Source organism: Marmota flaviventris, chromosome 7 (assembly GCF_047511675.1).
Source record: "Marmota flaviventris isolate mMarFla1 chromosome 7, mMarFla1.hap1, whole genome shotgun sequence".
In the NCBI taxonomy this organism is placed as follows: Eukaryota; Metazoa; Chordata; class Mammalia; order Rodentia; family Sciuridae; genus Marmota; species Marmota flaviventris.
The window spans coordinates 6663320-6680328 of NC_092504.1; the positions used below are offsets into that span (position 1 = coordinate 6663320).

Sequence of the window (17009 nt, forward strand, 5' to 3'; positions counted from 1 at the left end):
GCTCTCAAGTGCGTTCTTGGAGGAGCGAACGTTTCTTCATTCAGCTGGTGGTGCGGGAGGACACTCAGGTGGCTTCCCTCTTTTCTTTGGGTTGCTATTACGAGTGGCCCCATGGCGAGCTCTTAGCAGTCTTTGGCCACAGGGACAAAACGCTGGGACTGACCCTGACTCAGGCAGTGCAGGAGAACTCTGGTCTCTGTCTTTGCTGGCATGAATGTTCTCGGGGCTCTCAGCACCCTGGGGCCTCAGCCTCTAGTTTGGGGGCTTTGCCACGGTGATGAAGGGAGAGGTGCCGGGAACAACTGAATCGGGCTGTGGCAGTGTCAGGCTGGTCGCACGGCCCTGTCGGAGCTTGGCAAGTCTGCACAGCCTGGTTGGGCTCTGAGCTTCTGAGGGTGGACCTAAACCGGAGCCTCTTAGTCCAAGCAGACAGAGGGGTGAGGCCTCAGTCATCAGCTTCACCCACAAGTCAACAAGTTCCTGACTTTGGCTTAGGCATCAGGGAAAATGGATTGTTTCACACCAAGGCAACGTGCAGGAGAGGAGCCAGAGTGTGTAGGACACAAGTGTTAGGATCTCAGGGTTATAATAAGGGGAGACAAATGACCACAATAACTAATACTACTTCCTACACATCAGATTATCAAAGGTGGCAGGATGCATGTGTTAGTCTTTTCTGTTACTATGACAAAATACCAGAGTCAGAGTGTTTATGAAGAAAAAAGGTTTGCTTAGCTCACAGTTTGGGAGGCTGAAAAACCAGTCTTTGACAGTTTGGAGTCTGTCTTTGTTTAGATCTGCTGAAAGTCCCGTGGCAGATGGTACCATGGCAGAAACATGTGCAGGTGAGATCATGTGGCTAGATAGGAAGCTATAGGGAAGGAGCGGCCAGGGTCTCCCTCTCATAACAACCCCCTCATGAGAACTAACTTAGGGTCCCCCAGGAACCATGCTAACGGCAAATGTCAACATGACCAGTGACCTACTTGCTCCCACTGGGCTTCACCTCTTGGAGGTTCCACCACCTCTTGACACTGGCATACTGGGGACCAGGCTTCTGAGACAATGTACCCTTGGGGACAACTACAACCAAACTGTAGCAATGTGAGGGACGGCCAGAGAGAAAGCTGGTAGAAGACGGGAGAGCAGTGGGCGGCCCGGGCAGGCTGGAGAGCGCTATCCTGAAGGCTGGAACCCTGTTCCCCAGCGCACGCTCCAGAGGCCCCCGCAGGTGTGTGGGCAGCTCACGGCTGCGCTGCTCCTGCCTGGGGAACAGCCCGACGTCTGGACCCAGTAGGGGCTGCTCCTAGGGGGAATATTTATTTCACAGGAGTGAAAACAAACAGGCCAGAACTCCATGTGTCCACGTGGACAATCCCCCAAACAATGTCAACGGACAAGGTCTACAGCAAAACACTCCCCGGTGTTGGAGTGACATCCACAGGGAGTCAAATTTAGCCCCACGTGAGGAAGGAGTGGGCTCCAGGCTCAGCAGAGCGGGAGGGCAGGCTGGATGGAGACCAAGGGCGGAGCCCGGGCTGTGTCTGCAGCGCCTTCTGTCTTAAGCACCGAGACTACATGAAGGAGGCGTCCGTTGGGTTTTCCCTGGTACATTTTCATATGCAGGAGACATTTTGTAAAAAAAAAAAATTTGAAAGAAAGAAAAAAGAGTCACTGTAAGGGAGATGAACTTAGAGCCATCAGAGAAGGTCACTTCCAGTGTCCACCCATCATGGCTGAACAGTGGGCGTCCAAGCCAGCATCGTCTGGGCTCCTAGGCGGGCAGATTCCTGAGTAGCTCAGTGCTTAGCTGTTAAGAGCAGCTGCCTGTTGACAGCCACAGCCAAAGGGGCCCCAGCAAACTTCCAGCTGCCAGCTGATGATTGGCTCACAGCGCCCCAGCAACTTCTAGCTGATTGGCTCCTCTGCGTGATGCTCATTGGGCTGTTTCCCCGCCCTTTCAGACTACGGAGCTGCTCATTGGGGGACTTTTTTTTGGCTCCACCCACTGGACCCAGCCAAATGGCCTCAAGAGCAGGAGGAGTCGGGGAGGTGGAGAGGCTTGGGGGAAGCCGGTGGTGGCAGTTGGGCTCTGAGGGGTTTTCCTGAGGAGCTGTTTTGTTTGGCTTGTGTGGTTCTAAAAATAAAGTTCGTTTCTTTTGACAAGTGGCTCCTGAATGGTGCCCAGCCAGACTGCGGCAGCTGCCTGGCTCCGCAGGAAAGATTCTCACGGGGAACTTGACATTGGTTCTGTCCCCATAGTTCTCACTAAGGGCACACAAATTATCCTCTCTTACTGCTTGAGCGTCCCTCAGATCTGTAGGTTGAACCCCTCCTAATCCCAGTGTGATGTTGTTTGGACCTGGGAGGTAGGAGGTCACCATGGTGGGGTCCTCTTGAACGGGATTAGTGCCCTGGTAAGAAGAGCCAGAGTCAGTAGCTGTCTTCTGCCATCTGCGACGGGAAGGGCCCACAACAGAACCCACGTGTGCTCACACCCTGATCTCAGATTCCAGCCCCCACAACTGCCAGAAATAATGTCCACTGTTGACAGGCTGCTGAGTTCCTGGCATTTTGTCATAGCAGCCCGAGCTGACGGACACCTTCTGTTGTGGCCTTATGCAGAGGCAGAGGGAGCTGGTACATCTGGCAGCTTCAACGTGTGCCTGAGCTCCAAAACCAGGATTTGGACTCGTGTTCCTGGTGTGGGGCTCTTGGAGCCACGGAGTGGAGGGGCGGGACTGTGCAGATGGGCATCCAGGGGTCAGCTGGCTCTTGTGGTAGCTGGTGTGCACGAGGAAAGGCATCCCTGCCACAAGATGGCTCCAAATTGCTGAGCCAAACCTCCCAGCCGCTCACGTGGGCATTGGGACTCCTGTGTCTGGCCACCCAGACGGTAGAGGATCCAGTTGGAGCAGTGCTAGCTGCTGTCTTCGGTTACACAACCTTCCCCACTTCAAAGCTCTTCTGATGTCCACAGCTATGGCTGTCTATGTCTATGAGTCCCAGCTGAGTTGGCTGAGTGACCTGGTCAGGTAGACATGGCCACCCAGGCAGGACACAGGGGAACTTTGGGCCACGCCCACATAGCTAGTAAGTTGCAGCAATGGACGCTTCTGCCAGATTTTAAAACTCCACTGCCTTTTCTTCACTCTGTCCCTCCCCAACCTCCTCTGTGGCACTGGGGATTGAACTTGGGTCATTTACCACCAAACTACATTCCCAGTCCTTTAAAAATTTATTTTACTTTATTTTTGAGACAGGGTCTCACTAAATTTTTGAGGTTCCTGCTAATTTGCCCAGGCTGGCCTTGAACTTGGGATCCTCCTGCCCCGACCTTCTGAGTCACTGAGGTCACAGGTATGGTCAGGCGCCCGGCCCTTTACCTTTCAATCAACCTTATCATCTTAGAAACAAAGCCAGCACAGTTAACCACCCCCTCTCCCCTCGGAACTGTTTCTTGGGTGTAGGTGTTCAGGAAAATCAGCTGACCCAAGATACCACTGTCCCCAGTTAGAAAATACTACACTCGGCTTAAAGTTGCCAAGCGCGTTCTCCCGCAGGGACCGGAGCCTTGCTGTGGAGGGCGTGGGCAGCAGGGGGCGCCGGTGCTCTTCCCGCCGCGCTGCCTCACGACCTTGGAGCGCAAACCAGAGTCCAGGAGCTGGTGGGTGGGCCTGGGTGGGCCTGGGTAGGCCCTAGCCTTGGGAGTCACAGATGAGGGGCGGGCGCAAGAGGCCCCCTTGCACGCGCTCTCTAGGACCCCCGTGGCATGTATCACAGATGCCTGTCACCACTGCCAGATGAAGGATGGGGGTGGGGATTCCGAGGTCTCTTATGAAGCCAAGGGCAGCTTGGATGGTCCCCATGGATGTTCCCTCTAGGGGACAGGCTTGTCACTCCCTGTGGGCTCCTTGTCCCTGTCAAGAGGCGTTGGAAGGCTCCAGGGATTGCAGGAGGTTCCAGGGGGTGTGATCGGCTGCACGGGTGGAAGTGAGTCAGGGAGGAGGCTGGGGCAGCTGCGGATGGGGGGCGCCCTTCTGCCGGGTCCCCTGGGGAATGAAAGGGCTATCAGCTCCCCCTAAGAGCACATCCTAAGGGAAGGATGGGGGATGGGAAAGGAGAAGGGGCCGTGCAGTGTTTTAATCTGAAAAGTGGCTTGCTGTTTTAGTGACATTAATAACACAGGGACCGCCAGGACAGTAATGCTAATTGTTCAAAAAATGTAAATCAAATCAAACCACCTAGTGAGACTCCTTCAACGGTCCTCCACTGCGTTTAGAGGACAGTACAAACTCCTGCTCAGGCTCAGTGAGTCGTTTCTGCACCTGGCCTTTGCTGCTTCATATCATGTGGCCCCCCATCCCCTGCAGCCCCTTCCCCTGCACCCTCCCTGTGCCCTGCTGCAGCCACAGGCAGCTCCCTTCTCTGCCTTCCATATGGAAGGCAAGTTTCCCCAGCTCCTCAGGACCTTTGCACGTGCCCCTCTGGGATGGGCAGCCTCCTGCTAGGATCAGCTCTTTCTCCCTCTGCAGTGAAGTCCTAACCACGTACCCAACAGAACCCCTGTTGCTGCACTTCCCCTTGGCCCTTTCCCAGTCCTGTTCTGGCCTCTGCCTCTGTCTTTACCTGGGGGGTTAGGGTTAGGGTTAGCCCCCAGGAGGGGAGGGGAGGGAGGAGCTTTGCCTTCCTCTCCCAGGACCTGCCTTGAACAGTTGCATGACCATGTGGGCTGCCTTCACGGCAGGAGAAGATGCTGGGGACACTGTGGCACTCAGGACTGCCACGTTCCTTCAGCTCGGGAGGCCTTGGCAGGCGTGTACCCTCTGATCGCCTTCAAGGCACAAGAGGGCGCTTTAAGCCTGGCCGTGAAGAGGGGCCAGCAGAACCTTGAATTTCTCCCCTCCTCTTGCTCTCAGACCTGGAAGGGAGGGGACAGCAGGACAGGTCCCACAGGAGCTCAGCAGGGGGCTCTGTTCTCCCCAGGGGTGGGCCAGCAGTCAATGGCCTCCTCCCCGGTGGAGGAAGGGGACTCTCGCTGCCTTTCTGACAGCAGCAGCTGCCCCTGTGTGCCAGGTCTGCCTGATGGTCTCAGCCACGTGCGCTGGACCTCCTCGGCTGGAGAGGGTGCAGAGGAGGCATGCGAAGGTGCCAGGCTAGGGTTGGCCAGCCAGCTCCTGGAGGCAGAATGGGTTTGACATTGTGGAAGGGCTGTTTACACACTCACTCTCTCATACACACATTTGTTGGCGGGAATTGAACCCAGGGCCTTGCACCTGCTAAGCGCATGCTCTACCACTGCGCTGCGCCCCAGCCATCGTAATGCAGCTCACACCCAGGAGGCAGGACGCTTCCTCCTTGGATTTCCCCTCAGAACTGAACTGCTTTGGCTGTGTGTGTGTGTGTGTGTGTGTGTGTGTTGTGTGTGAGTGGGAGGTGGTGGGGATATTGTCTAGAAGCTTTAGAATTTTGTTTTTTGTTTCTATGAAGAATGTCATTGGGAATTCAATAGGGATTATGTGGAGTCTGTTGCTTTGGGTCATATGGACACTTGAACAATATTAATTCTTTTGATCCATTAGTATGTTAATTTTTTCATCAATGTTTTATGGTTTTCAATGTGTAGGCCTTTCACCTCTTTGTTAATTTATTCCTAATTAATCAGCTTTTTATGCTATCATACATGGGTTTGTTTTCTCTTTTTTGTCTAGGTAGTTATTTGTATATAGAAATGTCAAAGATCTTTATATGTTGATTTTATATCCTGAAATTTTATGAATTCAGTTATTAGATTTAACTTTCTCTGTGTGTATGTGTGTGTGTGTGTGTGTGTGTACTCCCTGGGGTCTTCTTCGTATGACCACGTCACCTGCAGGTAAAAGGGATTTATTTCTTGCTTTCCAAGTGGCTCTCTTTCCCTGTCTAACTGCTCCTGATGACGACTCTTGTACTCTGTTGAACAGAAGTGGTGAGAGCATGTCCTTGCCTCGTGCTGACCTGAGGAATAAGCTTCCAGTTTCTCCCTTTGTTCACCATGTCACCGTGGGTATGACACTGACACACGTGGGCACATTCACACCGCAGTGTGGGCCTGGGGCGAGTGGGTGGTGGGAGCACAAAGGGAGTGGCCCCTCCTTGGAGTCCTGGGAAGGACCGTGCGTTGGTACAAGTTGACAGGTGAGTGGGACTCCAGAAAAGAGAGGGAAGGACATTTAGACAGGAAAGAGAGCATGCGCAGGCGCAGGGCCGGGAAGAGAGCATGCGCAGGTGCAGGGCCGGGAAGAGAGCATGCGCAGGCGCAGGGCCCGGAAGAGCTGGGCTGGGGGAAGACAGGGACCCCGGGTGGTGGAGATGGGCTCTACTGAGGCGGGAAGGCTGGTGGCCAGAGGTGGGTGGGGCACATAGGTGGAGGCCAGGTGGTGAAGACCACATAAGGCATCTGGAGTTAATGAGTCTAGTTCTGTTGGTTGGGTTAATAATTATTAATGTGGATCAGGATGAATCCTGGGAACACGAAGGGCAGAGCATTGGCTGGATGGGCCCCGGGAAGACAGCACTGCCCAGAAGCTGCTGGAAGCTCTGGCAGCCATGCAGGCAGAAAGCAGGGAGGATCTGAGTTAGAGAGGGGCAGAGGTGACAGACAGAAGGGGTGGCTGTGGACCCACCTCGGGGTAATGGAACATCAAGGCTTCTCTTGGTTGGGGACTACGTGGCCCTATCATCAGCTCACAGTTCTTCCCGGCTCCCCTGCTGCATTGCCTGGCTTCCCTGTGGACAGAGGAGAGCTCTTGTTTACTCACGTGACCCACAAGTCTGAGGGCTGGAACAGAGTTCCCGCACTCCCTGCCTGACCAGAGGCTCTGAGTGAATTGCGGTTGGGTGGCCCTATTGGCTCCCTTCTGTGCCAGGAGAAGAGCAACTCCAGGGGGCGCTGGCCTGGGAATGAGAGAGACTTGGAGCCAACAGAACCTGATCTGCAGCTGAGGCAAAGCTTCCCAGCTCACTGTGGTAGTCAGCAAGAAATAGCTGTTTGCTGTTTTAGGCTGCTGAAATCCTGGGGCTGTTTGTTAGGTAGCATCATTGTAGCAAAACCTAACAAATACACCCACTTGGATTTCTTTTCTTTTCCCTCCCCCCTCCCTCCCCCCCCCCCTCTTTCTTTCCCTTTCTTTTTCTTTTTTTTTTTTTTTTTTTGTTACCAGGGATTGAATTCAGGGGCACTCAACTACTATGCCACATCCCTAGTCCTTTTTATATTTTAGAGACAGAATCTTGCTGAGTTGTTTAGGGCCTTGCTAAGTTGCTGATCACTTTGAACTTGTGATCTTCCTGCCTCAGCTCCCGAGCTGCTGGGATTACAGGTGTGCACTACTGTGCCTGGCCACACTTGGATTTCTTAAGAGCAGCTTCTCATTTCTCCATTCTATCTCTGCATGGTGTAATAACAGTATCAATACTGCTTTACAGATCAGGCAACTGAAGCTCTAAGAGTTCAGTAACTCTGTCAAGTTTCCACAGCTAAAATGTCAGAGAAGGATTTGAATCCAGGACTGTCTTGGAACCCTACCCTCCCGTCTGTCCACACAGTGCTACCTCATGAATAAACCAACTTCTGGAAGAGACATATTGACTGTCAGAAGCCTTGTTGCTCCTGAGTTGGGGAGAGGAAGGATCAGGGGCTGACCTTGTTATTTGAAGAGGGGGTGTTAGAACCACCACAGTGGGTCTGGGCTCAAGGCAATGCAGATTTCTGCCCAGCTTCCATCCTTTGAAGCTGGTGCATGGGTAGGACTGGGTCTGGGGGCTCAGAGGCATCTTGTAGCCAAGGAGTGGAGCTTTTCCTGCTGTAAAGCAGAGTTGAGTCTTTTGATCTCAGCAGCAGCAGCAGCAGCAGCAGCATCGAAATCCTGGGCATTTTCCTACTGATTTTATCATTTGTCTCAGGGAAGCAAATCCCACTTAAAATATGTCTTCAGACAAAGGGAGATCAATGAGTTCAGACAGAAGACTATTTGCTGACCAGAGTAGGAAAACCGCCTTTGTGCTAAAATGTTCTACAAAAATCCTCTTAGTCCAATTTTGCAGAAAGCAATGTGTGGAAGGACCATTTCCCACCCGTGTCCCCTGAGATCCGGGCTCTGCCTGGGATAAATAAAGAGGGCCTTATTAACCCTCTAGGTGGTTAGAATTCTGCCCAGGAGGCTGGCTCCTGAGGCTGGCTGGAGAGATGCCTTGGCTTCCATCTGCTTTACCTCTGCCAGGCTCTTTAGACAACGTGGGAAAGAGCCCCGGTGAGACGGTGAAGCCAGTCCTGATGGGAAACCATGGCCCCATGACTCTGGAGCTCACTTTAGCACAGTCTCAGCAGCAGAGGGAAAATGCTGTCTCCAAGAGTGATGAGAAGCATGGTCTTTTGGATCACAGCTCTGGAAATTTGTATTAACCCCCAGGCAGCTTCATGCCTCTGAGCCTCTGCTTGCACCATTCCCTCCATTACAGGATTCTCCTGTATCTTCAAGGTCTAGACAGGGGTTGTGAGTCACAGCTCAGTTCCTAGCTCCAACAGTAATGTTGTGCAATTTGGAAGAGAAAGCCCTTGCTCGGTGTACTTTATCATCTCCTGCTGGAACTTTCCTGTAACCATTATGCAAACCTACCCTGGCCACGACTTGTCATCCTGTACCCTCCCCCTATCAATGGGGCTTGTTGCATGAACGAGGGGATGGATTTCCAGGGTCAGAAGCATCTGAAGGCAAATTTAGAACTGTGTATGGAGCATGTGTGTACCTTTCTTGGCTGATTAAATCCTCTGTCCATTGATTTCACAGCACTGGGCAGATTCCCCTCCTCTGCTCATCTACCAGTGAAGATTTGTCAGGCACCCAATCTCTGTATTGGAGCAAAGAACCAAGACATGGAGACAGTTTCTTGATTCAAGGAGCAAGTGCCTGGAGGGCCAGCAGCCCTGCAGTGAGTGGTGAGATGCAGATACAGTGTCACCGTAGCTGCCACGTGAGCCAGCCCCTGCCCCCTGCTCAGCACTCCTGCTTGGTCCAGAAGAGGTGATTGCCATAAATCCCAGAGGACGCAGAGCCCGATCCCTGTGGCAGTCTCCAAGCAGTGTCGTGTCCAGCACCGAGAGGTAATTTCCAAACCCAAGCTCTTTGCTTGCTTCTGTGGGTGCAGTGGGGCTTCCTGCTCCTGGTCCCTCCTGCTCTCCTATCAACCTCTCCCATGCTCCCATAGCCTCACCTCTTTCACAGTCTTCCCTGGAAAAACACTGTCCCACTTTTTGACCCTTTCCTCACCTCACTGTCTCTACTGTGAAGATACACAGGGTCTCTTCCTTCTGGGACCCTTCTTTCCTCCTCTAGCCTCCAATAAAGCATCAACTCTGGGACTTGTCCACACAAAAGCCAGGGGAGAATCCTCCCTGGAGAGCAGCCGGGGGCAAGGTGTGGCCCAGGTGTCGAGCAGGGAAGGAGGGAAGCTCAGAACACCTGTGATAGGGTCTGTTAGTCTCATCACATTCACCACTTCAACTACCACCATTCCCCATTTCCAGATGAGAAAACTGAGGCCAGGAGAGACCACATCATGTTCCCAGGACCCCAAAGCTGGGAAGTACCTGTTCTTCCTGCCTGCCATATCTTTCCTTCTCTGTCTTCTTCTTTGCCTACTTCACCTGTGACGCAAATGCAAAGAGAAACTACTCCAGGGAGGTTTTCACCAAACATCTTGTCTTGGCTGGCCCCCTCCTAGTGTGCCCTTATTTAACACTTTAAACTTGCTCCATAGCAGGCATCACAGTTGAAATTGTATGTTTCCTTGGATGATCCTTAGGTTAACATCTATCTTTAGCATCAGATTGCAAACTTCTAGAGGAAAGGAAAGTCATATCTATACCTCTCTCTGTATATACCCAGTGTGTAAATGGCATCTGAAATATAGTAAGTGCTCAATAAATATGTGCTGAATGCAAGAATGAATAGCCAAACTTCAAACCCCTGTCTCAAAAGTCCCAGTTCATCTCCTGCACCACAAGTTAGTGTTGTTCAGGAAGACAGAGGGGAAGCAGGTCATTTCAGGTTCTGGAATAACCACCCAGCCCATTTGGGGAAGTGCAAGTGAGTGATCAATTTTGCTTCTACTGCTGGTGCTGTCTCCACTGCAGGCTGCATGTGGAGCAGTGGCAGGAGAGAAGCAAGGGTGGTGGGAAAGGCATGGGCAAGATGTTGGAAAGATCTTGCATGCCTGGCCGGGGCTGGGACTCTCAGGGACACGGTCACAGCCAGGTTTTAGAAACAGCACCCTACCTGTGGTTCAGTGGTGGGTGGTCAGAGAATCAGGGCTGGAGGCTAAGATGGTGTCACTGTAATACAGGGCACAGAAGTCCCAGTCCTGCACAGGCGGCAATGCTAGAGAGGAGAGACCGGAGGAAGCATGGCTTTCCAGTTTCAGTTCAGTCACCCTGACAGCTGTCTTGCCGTGTCCAGCTGCAGGAAGCACTGAGAGGGAGGGGGGCTGCGGTGTTCAAGGCTGAGAATCTGGGGCACCTGCAGGTGCTGGTCCAGCGGCAGAGGGGGCAGCGGCAGGTGTGGTGGGAGGGAGGGGATGAGAAGCTGCAGTCCTGCTTGCAGACCTCACATGCTGCAGGTGTGTGTCCCAGGAGCAGGCTGCTCCCATCCACCTCCCTCCCTGCAGCTCAGCTGAGCTCACACCAGCAGCCAGACTGGAGTGGTTCCCAGTGGGACTTGTCCTCTGGGAGGTGCTCTGAGGGCTCCGAAGTCTGCTGTCTGTCTTCACTCTTCCTCCACCTGCTTTCCCCAACTGCTTAGACTTTGAAACACCTTTCCAGGACTCAGTTTCCTTTCCTGAAAAACGCTGAGATTTTTTTTTTTTTTAATCTATCCCTCCCAAGATTAAAACAAGAAAAGAATGTGAAAGTGCCCTCAGGAGGCAGCTCCAGCCTTTGGGGAGGGTCCTCCCCTCCCTTTTCTTCTGAGTTCAGTTAAAATCATTTTTTAAAGGAAAAATCACTCACAGGTTGGAAGTGGTGGGGAAAGGGCCTCCCTTCAAGGGGTCAGGGAAGCAATTTCGGAGGAGCAGGGTGGTCCAGGAGATGCTGTAGGAACTGGTGCCTTTTCCTGGATGGTGTCCCTGGGTCCTGACACGTGCAGAGATGTAGGAATAATTCTCTCACGTTTGCTGATGAAGAAACCAAGGCCAGGTGAAGTTAGATGGGGCGCTCAAGGTCGTGCAGCCAGGAATAAGTCTGGATTTGGGGCTCAGGTCAGTGAGAAATCCAACGCGGCCTTCTTCACCCTACAAAGCTTCCCCATCCCCCCACCCAGCTTCCCAAACTTGGCCAGGGCTGGGACCGCAGGCTGGGCCAGGCCAGGCACCTTCCCTGGCTCCGGCGAGGGTCTGGCACTGGCGCACCTCGCAGTGTGGGCTGCCCCTGGGCTCCGGCAGACGGAGCGAAGAGAATTAGAAAGCTAGGGCCCAGGTGGGGCGGGAGCGGGGAAAGGAGCGCGCGGCGAAGGGCGGGAGCGCGGGACCCAGAGCGGCGCGGGACGGCGGGCGGCAGAGCTCCTGCGCTCTCCCTGCGCCCGCGGCTCCCGGCCCCCGCCCCTCGGTGGCGGCTCGCTCATCCCTTCCCCGGCTCCGAACCAGACACGGCCGCTGTTGCCACCGCCACCCGGCGCGCTGTAGGCTCTTGGAAACAGCCCTTGCCGCCCGCTGGCACCAGACGCTTGCTGCCCCAGCTCCGGGACTGGAGGGCTCAAGGCGTCCACCGCTCCGGGTCCCGGCGCAGTGCACGGTGAGCGCTCCTCGGGGCTCAGGGGTCTCTGGGCTGCGGGTCCTGGGGCACCCCTTGGGGTGCCCGATGGGGCCTCCTGGGGGACACAGGGCTGAAGTTGTAACCACGCTTAGCTTGCCGCTGCCCCCAAGCCAGACATGCTGCCTCCTGGGCGCAATGGCACCGCGTACTGGGCTCGGTTCAGGCTGCAGCAGCAACTGGTTCAGGGGGGCGCCTTGGGCGGCTCAGCTGGGGCCGCGCCCCTGGGACCATTGCAGGTGGTCACCGCCGGCCTCCTGACACTCCTCATTGTCTGGACCCTGTTTGGCAACGTGCTGGTCTGCGCCGCCATCGTGCGCAGTCGCCACCTGCGTGCCAAGATGACCAACGTTTTCATCGTGTCTCTGGCAGTGTCCGACCTCTTTGTGGCACTGCTGGTCATGCCCTGGAAGGCAGTCGCCGAGGTGGCTGGTTACTGGCCTTTTGGGGCATTCTGCGACGTCTGGGTGGCCTTTGACATCATGTGCTCTACGGCCTCCATCCTGAACTTGTGCATCATCAGTGTGGACCGCTACTGGGCCATCTCTAGGCCCTTCCGCTATGAGCGCAAGATGACCCAGACCGTGGCCTTAGTCATGGTGGGTCTGGCTTGGACCTTGTCCATCCTCATCTCCTTCATTCCAGTCCAGTTCAACTGGCACAGAGACAAGTCGGGCTCCCGGGGCCAGGAGGACCTTCCATCCAACCTGGCCAATGGGACGCCCTGGGAGGAAGCCGGGGAGCCCAATGCGAGGGCAGAGAACTGTGACTCCAGCCTGAACCGAACCTACGCCATCTCCTCCTCACTCATCAGCTTCTACATCCCTGTGGCCATCATGATTGTGACCTACACGCGTATCTACCGTATCGCGCAGGTGCAGATCCGCAGGATCTCCTCCTTGGAGAGGGCCGCGGAGCATGCGCAGAGCTGCAGGAGCAGAGCCCCAGGAGAACCCGACACCAACTTGCGGGCTTCCATCAAGAAGGAGACCAAGGTCCTCAAGACCCTGTCTGTGATCATGGGGGTGTTCGTGTGCTGCTGGCTGCCCTTCTTCATCCTCAACTGCATGGTTCCCTTTTGCAACGGGGACCAGCAGGCCGGCTTCCCCTGTGTCAGCGAGACCACCTTCGATGTCTTTGTCTGGTTTGGCTGGGCCAACTCCTCACTCAACCCTATTATCTATGCCTTCAACGCTGACTTCCGGAAGGTGTTTGCACAGCTGCTGGGGTGCAGTCACCTCTGCTCCCGCACGCGTGTGGAGACGGTGAACATCAGCAATGAGCTCATCTCCTACAACCAAGACACGGTCTTCCACAAGGAGACTGTAGGGCCCTATATCCATATGATTCCCAATGCGGTGGCGCCCGGAGACAGGCAGGTGGACAACGAGGAGAAGGAGGAGGAGGGCCCTTTAGATCACTTATCTGGGACCTTTCAGACGCCCCCAGATGGTGATCCTGCTGCCGAATCTGTCTGTGATCTGGACTGCGAGGGGGAGATTTCATTAGGCAAAATAACACCTTTCACCCCAAATGGATTGCCTGAAACTGCATAAGAAGTGCCCCACAGACCTCTGTGAGCATACACTCTTGCTCATCATGTACACATTCTCAGCGCTGCTGGGTTCTTCACTGTTCTGTCTCTGTGTGCACATGCTTAGAAGCTCTGCCCTATTGATTCTTATCTGAAAGCATTGGCAGAAGCAGTGGGAATAATCTGGGTCAAATAGATCCAGCCTAGCACAGATGGACCAGAGGTCCTAGAAGAAAATGGGGAGCTGGTCCTTTAAAGATACACTCTCCCTTCCCCTTTCAAACAAAGAACTTGTTCAGTGATTATTTGGTTGGCTGAGTTTTAAACACATGTTCAGGGTGTGAGTGGTGATGCTGGGGTGCAGTGGGGTGTCTGCGTCTTGCTTCTCTGATCCTATGCTCCTGCAGGGTCTTTACTGAGGCCTCAGTGCTTCTGGTGTCTGATAAACACAAGGCATGTGTACGGTGGGGTGAATCCTGCTGCTTGGCAAGGCTGGTTTTCAGGACTGCCCCTGGAGATGCCATGGCATGCCCCCCCCCCCCAGAATTGGGATTTGAGTACACCCTTAAAAAGCACCAAAAATGTTTGCTGGGTGTAGAAGCGTGTATTTATTTTGACCTTAAATGAACACACAGGACAAAGGACCTTGAAGAGCTTCCGATTTCTTTTTGTTAGATGAACACGTTCCAAGTATGTATTGAAGGCTGGTTTCATAGCTACGGCATTAGATATGTGGACTTCTTAAGCCTGGGGCTCTGATTTTTTTTTCTCACTTGGCATTTTCTATTGAAAAGAACATAAGACATTTCTCCTGATTCCTAGATGGTGGCTGTCAGTTCACTGAAGGGGTCATCCGGGATAACAGCACTATTTTCCTCCATCTCTAATCTAGGGTGTGTTTTAAAAAGACGTGGCTTTTGGTACACTGTTTTCTGAAGGGCTTTGAGTGGTGTGAGTCAATACACTTTGAAAAAGAAATCCCACTGTTAAACAGACACGTTTACTTGCAGACGATAGTAAATAAGAGGATGCATTTTAACTGAGATGACATTGGAATGAATTTGAAATTGGAAAATCTGCAGGTTGAATTGCTCAGTAAAAAAGCTCAACTCACACCAATCTCTGCACTTCCCCCTGCAATGTGCAGAGCCAAGGCTTCTTACTCCAGCCCCGCTGCAGTGGAGGGCGTGTTATTGCCATTAGACTAAATGTAAAAACTGCTGATGGGAGCAAATGGAATGGGAATGGGTAGCTTCTCACAAGTCCTGGCTTTGAAGCAGCCTTGTCAAGGGCAGTTCGATCTGTTCTGGTCCCCTCAAGGATAATTTTGTTGTTGGTCTTCTGTGTCACCGTGTCTTGTTCACTGCAGAATGTGCAGTGCCTGGCGCATAATGCTTAATAAATATTTGTTGAATGAATAACTATTTCTGGAACAGTGCGATGGAAAGCAAAATCCCATTTGGCACATTCATTTCATATTTGATTTCATAAAACTGATACTGGAATCTGAAATCTGTTTGTTTTTTTGACATTTTATGAACAAATAGCTAAGCAAAACATCAGGGCCAGTGAATAGAACGCTGCTTTAGGATTAGGAGATGACTGTGTGACCTTGAGTGAGTCTGCTAAGCTCTCTGGGCCTCACTTTCTGTGTACCAGGGAGGCCTCTATGAGATCACCACGCTCTATGATGCTAATGTTCATGGGCAGGGTCTGTAGTGAAATAAACCCAGTAAACTCATATTCAGTGCCTGTTTACAGGGGGCCTTAGAGCATTTCCTAAGCATTACGAGTCCCCAAGTGGGGGAGGATTCTGCCTTGTTTCCCAGCATCTTTGACTTTGTGAATCCTCATTTGGTAGAATTCTGTCACTCTTTCTCTGCAGTCTGCAGTTCCAGGGAACACAGTTTAAAAACACCTATCTGGAATTGTCTAACATGCAGCCATTCTATTCTAAAGGAAAGATTGTCATGAACAGACTCTTTTAGGGCAAATGCCATTCTAGGCCCCTGTTTAAGTAAGTTCTGTGTTGGGGAAAATGCACCACGTGAGGACGTTGGAATTCCCTCTGTAAATATCATCCTCACGTCCTGTAATTATTTACATCTCCTGGATGCGTGCACTGCCTTGAATGCTGGACAGGCCTCTCATCAATCTCTCTGCATCTGGGAACTTGTGGGGAGCCACACCAATGAATCCAAGCTGCTGGATCCTGGGCGTGTTGTACTGCGCTCTACTGACCACCATGCGCAGCATCAGGCACCAGGAGATGGAGCCAGCAGGGTGGTCAGCTGCTTTTGTGTGAAGGGTGGCCAGGGAGGCCTCTCGGAGGGAATGGTGAAGGAAGTTGGGGCAAAGTCGGGGTTGGGCAGTGGCGGTGTCTGGGAGGCAGAGCAAGGCAGGAGAGGAAGGCGGTGCCAAGGCTGGAACTGGCTTGTGTTTTGCACAGCCCGAGAAGAGGAGGGTGACCAGGGTGGCGGTGAAGAGGGGAGTGTGCTGGGTTAACACAAATGACAGCAATAGGGACACTCACTCTGCACAGGCCCCACACATGCATTGATTTATTTGACCCTCATGACCCCATGCAGCAGTTTTGTTACCCATTTTACAGATGAGGATGCTTAATCATGGGCCTGTGGTCACCCTGCTCATGAGTGGCAGAGCTAGACTGAGCCCAGGGAGCCAGGCCCTAGGTTCTTAAATCCTAACTGCCCTTCGATGGTGAGAGAGGCTGCCAGGACCTCCCTAATCAGCAGATGCTCTAGTGCTCATTTTGTAACATCTGGCTGTTTGCACACTTGCATTAACTGGCTGATGGGTTCATTCCTACGTAGGTGCTAGCGGACCTTCATGTGTACCTGATCCAGGCTTGAAGGGAAGGCAGCTGAGGGTAGTGGGCAGAATAGCCGTGGAGCAAGCCTGACATGGAGGGGCCATGTGCTTTCTTGGATTCTTATCTGATCTTCACATTAACCTCACATGTTATTATTATCTTTCCATTTTACGGACAGGGACTCTGAGGCACAGAAAGGTTATGTTGCTTGTTCAAGGTCATAGAGAAGTGGTGGAGCCAGTGTTTACATCTAGGCCAGTGTTTCTCAATTGGGGGCAATTGGGAATTTGCCCCCTCTCCCATGGTGACATCTGGTTATACCTGGAGACATTTTGGTTGTCCCAATTGGGTGAGGGTACTCCTGCCTTCTCATGGGCAGAGTCTAGAGATGCTGTAAGCATCCCATGGTGCACAGACAGCCCCTACAACAGCAAGTTATCTAGACCCAAAGGCACAGAGTGTCACGGTGCAGGGGCTTCAGCCCAGGCTGAGGGACTCCAGGTCCCAGTGCCCACCCAAGCTCACCCTACCTTGGCTTTGCAGCTCCCCACCCTAAGTTGGAATTTGAGCTCTGCCATTTATTGGTTGTCTGGATTTGGGCACCTCTCTGAGCTTCTGCTTCTATATCTGAGCAATGGGCACATGGATACCAGAGGCGCAGGTAATGCAGAGGTTATGTTGGTGTCATCCCATCCTCTTCTTGTAGAGAGCTCTGTGCCTTGGGGACTTCGAGGCCCCTGGTCCAGTTAGAGCTGCCTCCTAGCTAAGCTATCTATCCTGCCCAGCATCGCCTTCTCAGC

At 53.0% G+C, this 17009-nt stretch overlaps 2 protein-coding genes across 4 annotated transcripts in view; one reads left to right on the top strand and one right to left on the bottom strand.

The window, feature by feature from the left end:
* Nucleotides 1-5971: 5971 nt before the first annotated feature.
* Nucleotides 5972-14257, top strand: Drd5 (dopamine receptor D5). 3 transcript variants are annotated; one of them, XM_027939500.3, is made up of 4 exons: nt 5972-6046; nt 8829-9142; nt 11677-11824; nt 11956-14257. In XM_027939500.3, the coding sequence occupies exon 4, from the start codon at nt 11962-11964 to the stop codon at nt 13396-13398; it is 1437 nt and encodes a 478-aa protein (XP_027795301.2). In that variant the 5' UTR covers nt 5972-6046; nt 8829-9142; nt 11677-11824; nt 11956-11961; the 3' UTR covers nt 13399-14257. The 3 variants fall into 3 exon arrangements, with proteins under 3 accessions (XP_027795301.2, XP_027795295.2, XP_027795309.2); XM_027939494.3 differs by having other exon boundaries at nt 11960-14257; XM_027939508.3 differs by having other exon boundaries at nt 12215-14257.
* Slc2a9 (solute carrier family 2 member 9) overlaps nt 6045-17009 on the bottom strand; it is a 173382-nt gene continuing 162417 nt past the window's right edge. Inside the window, exon 13 of the mRNA XM_071614140.1 lies at nt 6045-6768. Coding sequence (XP_071470241.1) covers nt 6727-6768 — 42 coding nt within the window. The 3' untranslated portion in view covers nt 6045-6726. The remainder of the gene's footprint in view (nt 6769-17009) is intronic.

Excerpts from the sequence above, each read along its gene's own strand:
- Drd5 (XM_027939500.3), top strand. The coding sequence starts at position 11,962 with ATGCTGCCTCCTGGGCGCAATGGCACCGCGTACTGGGCTCGGTTCAGG.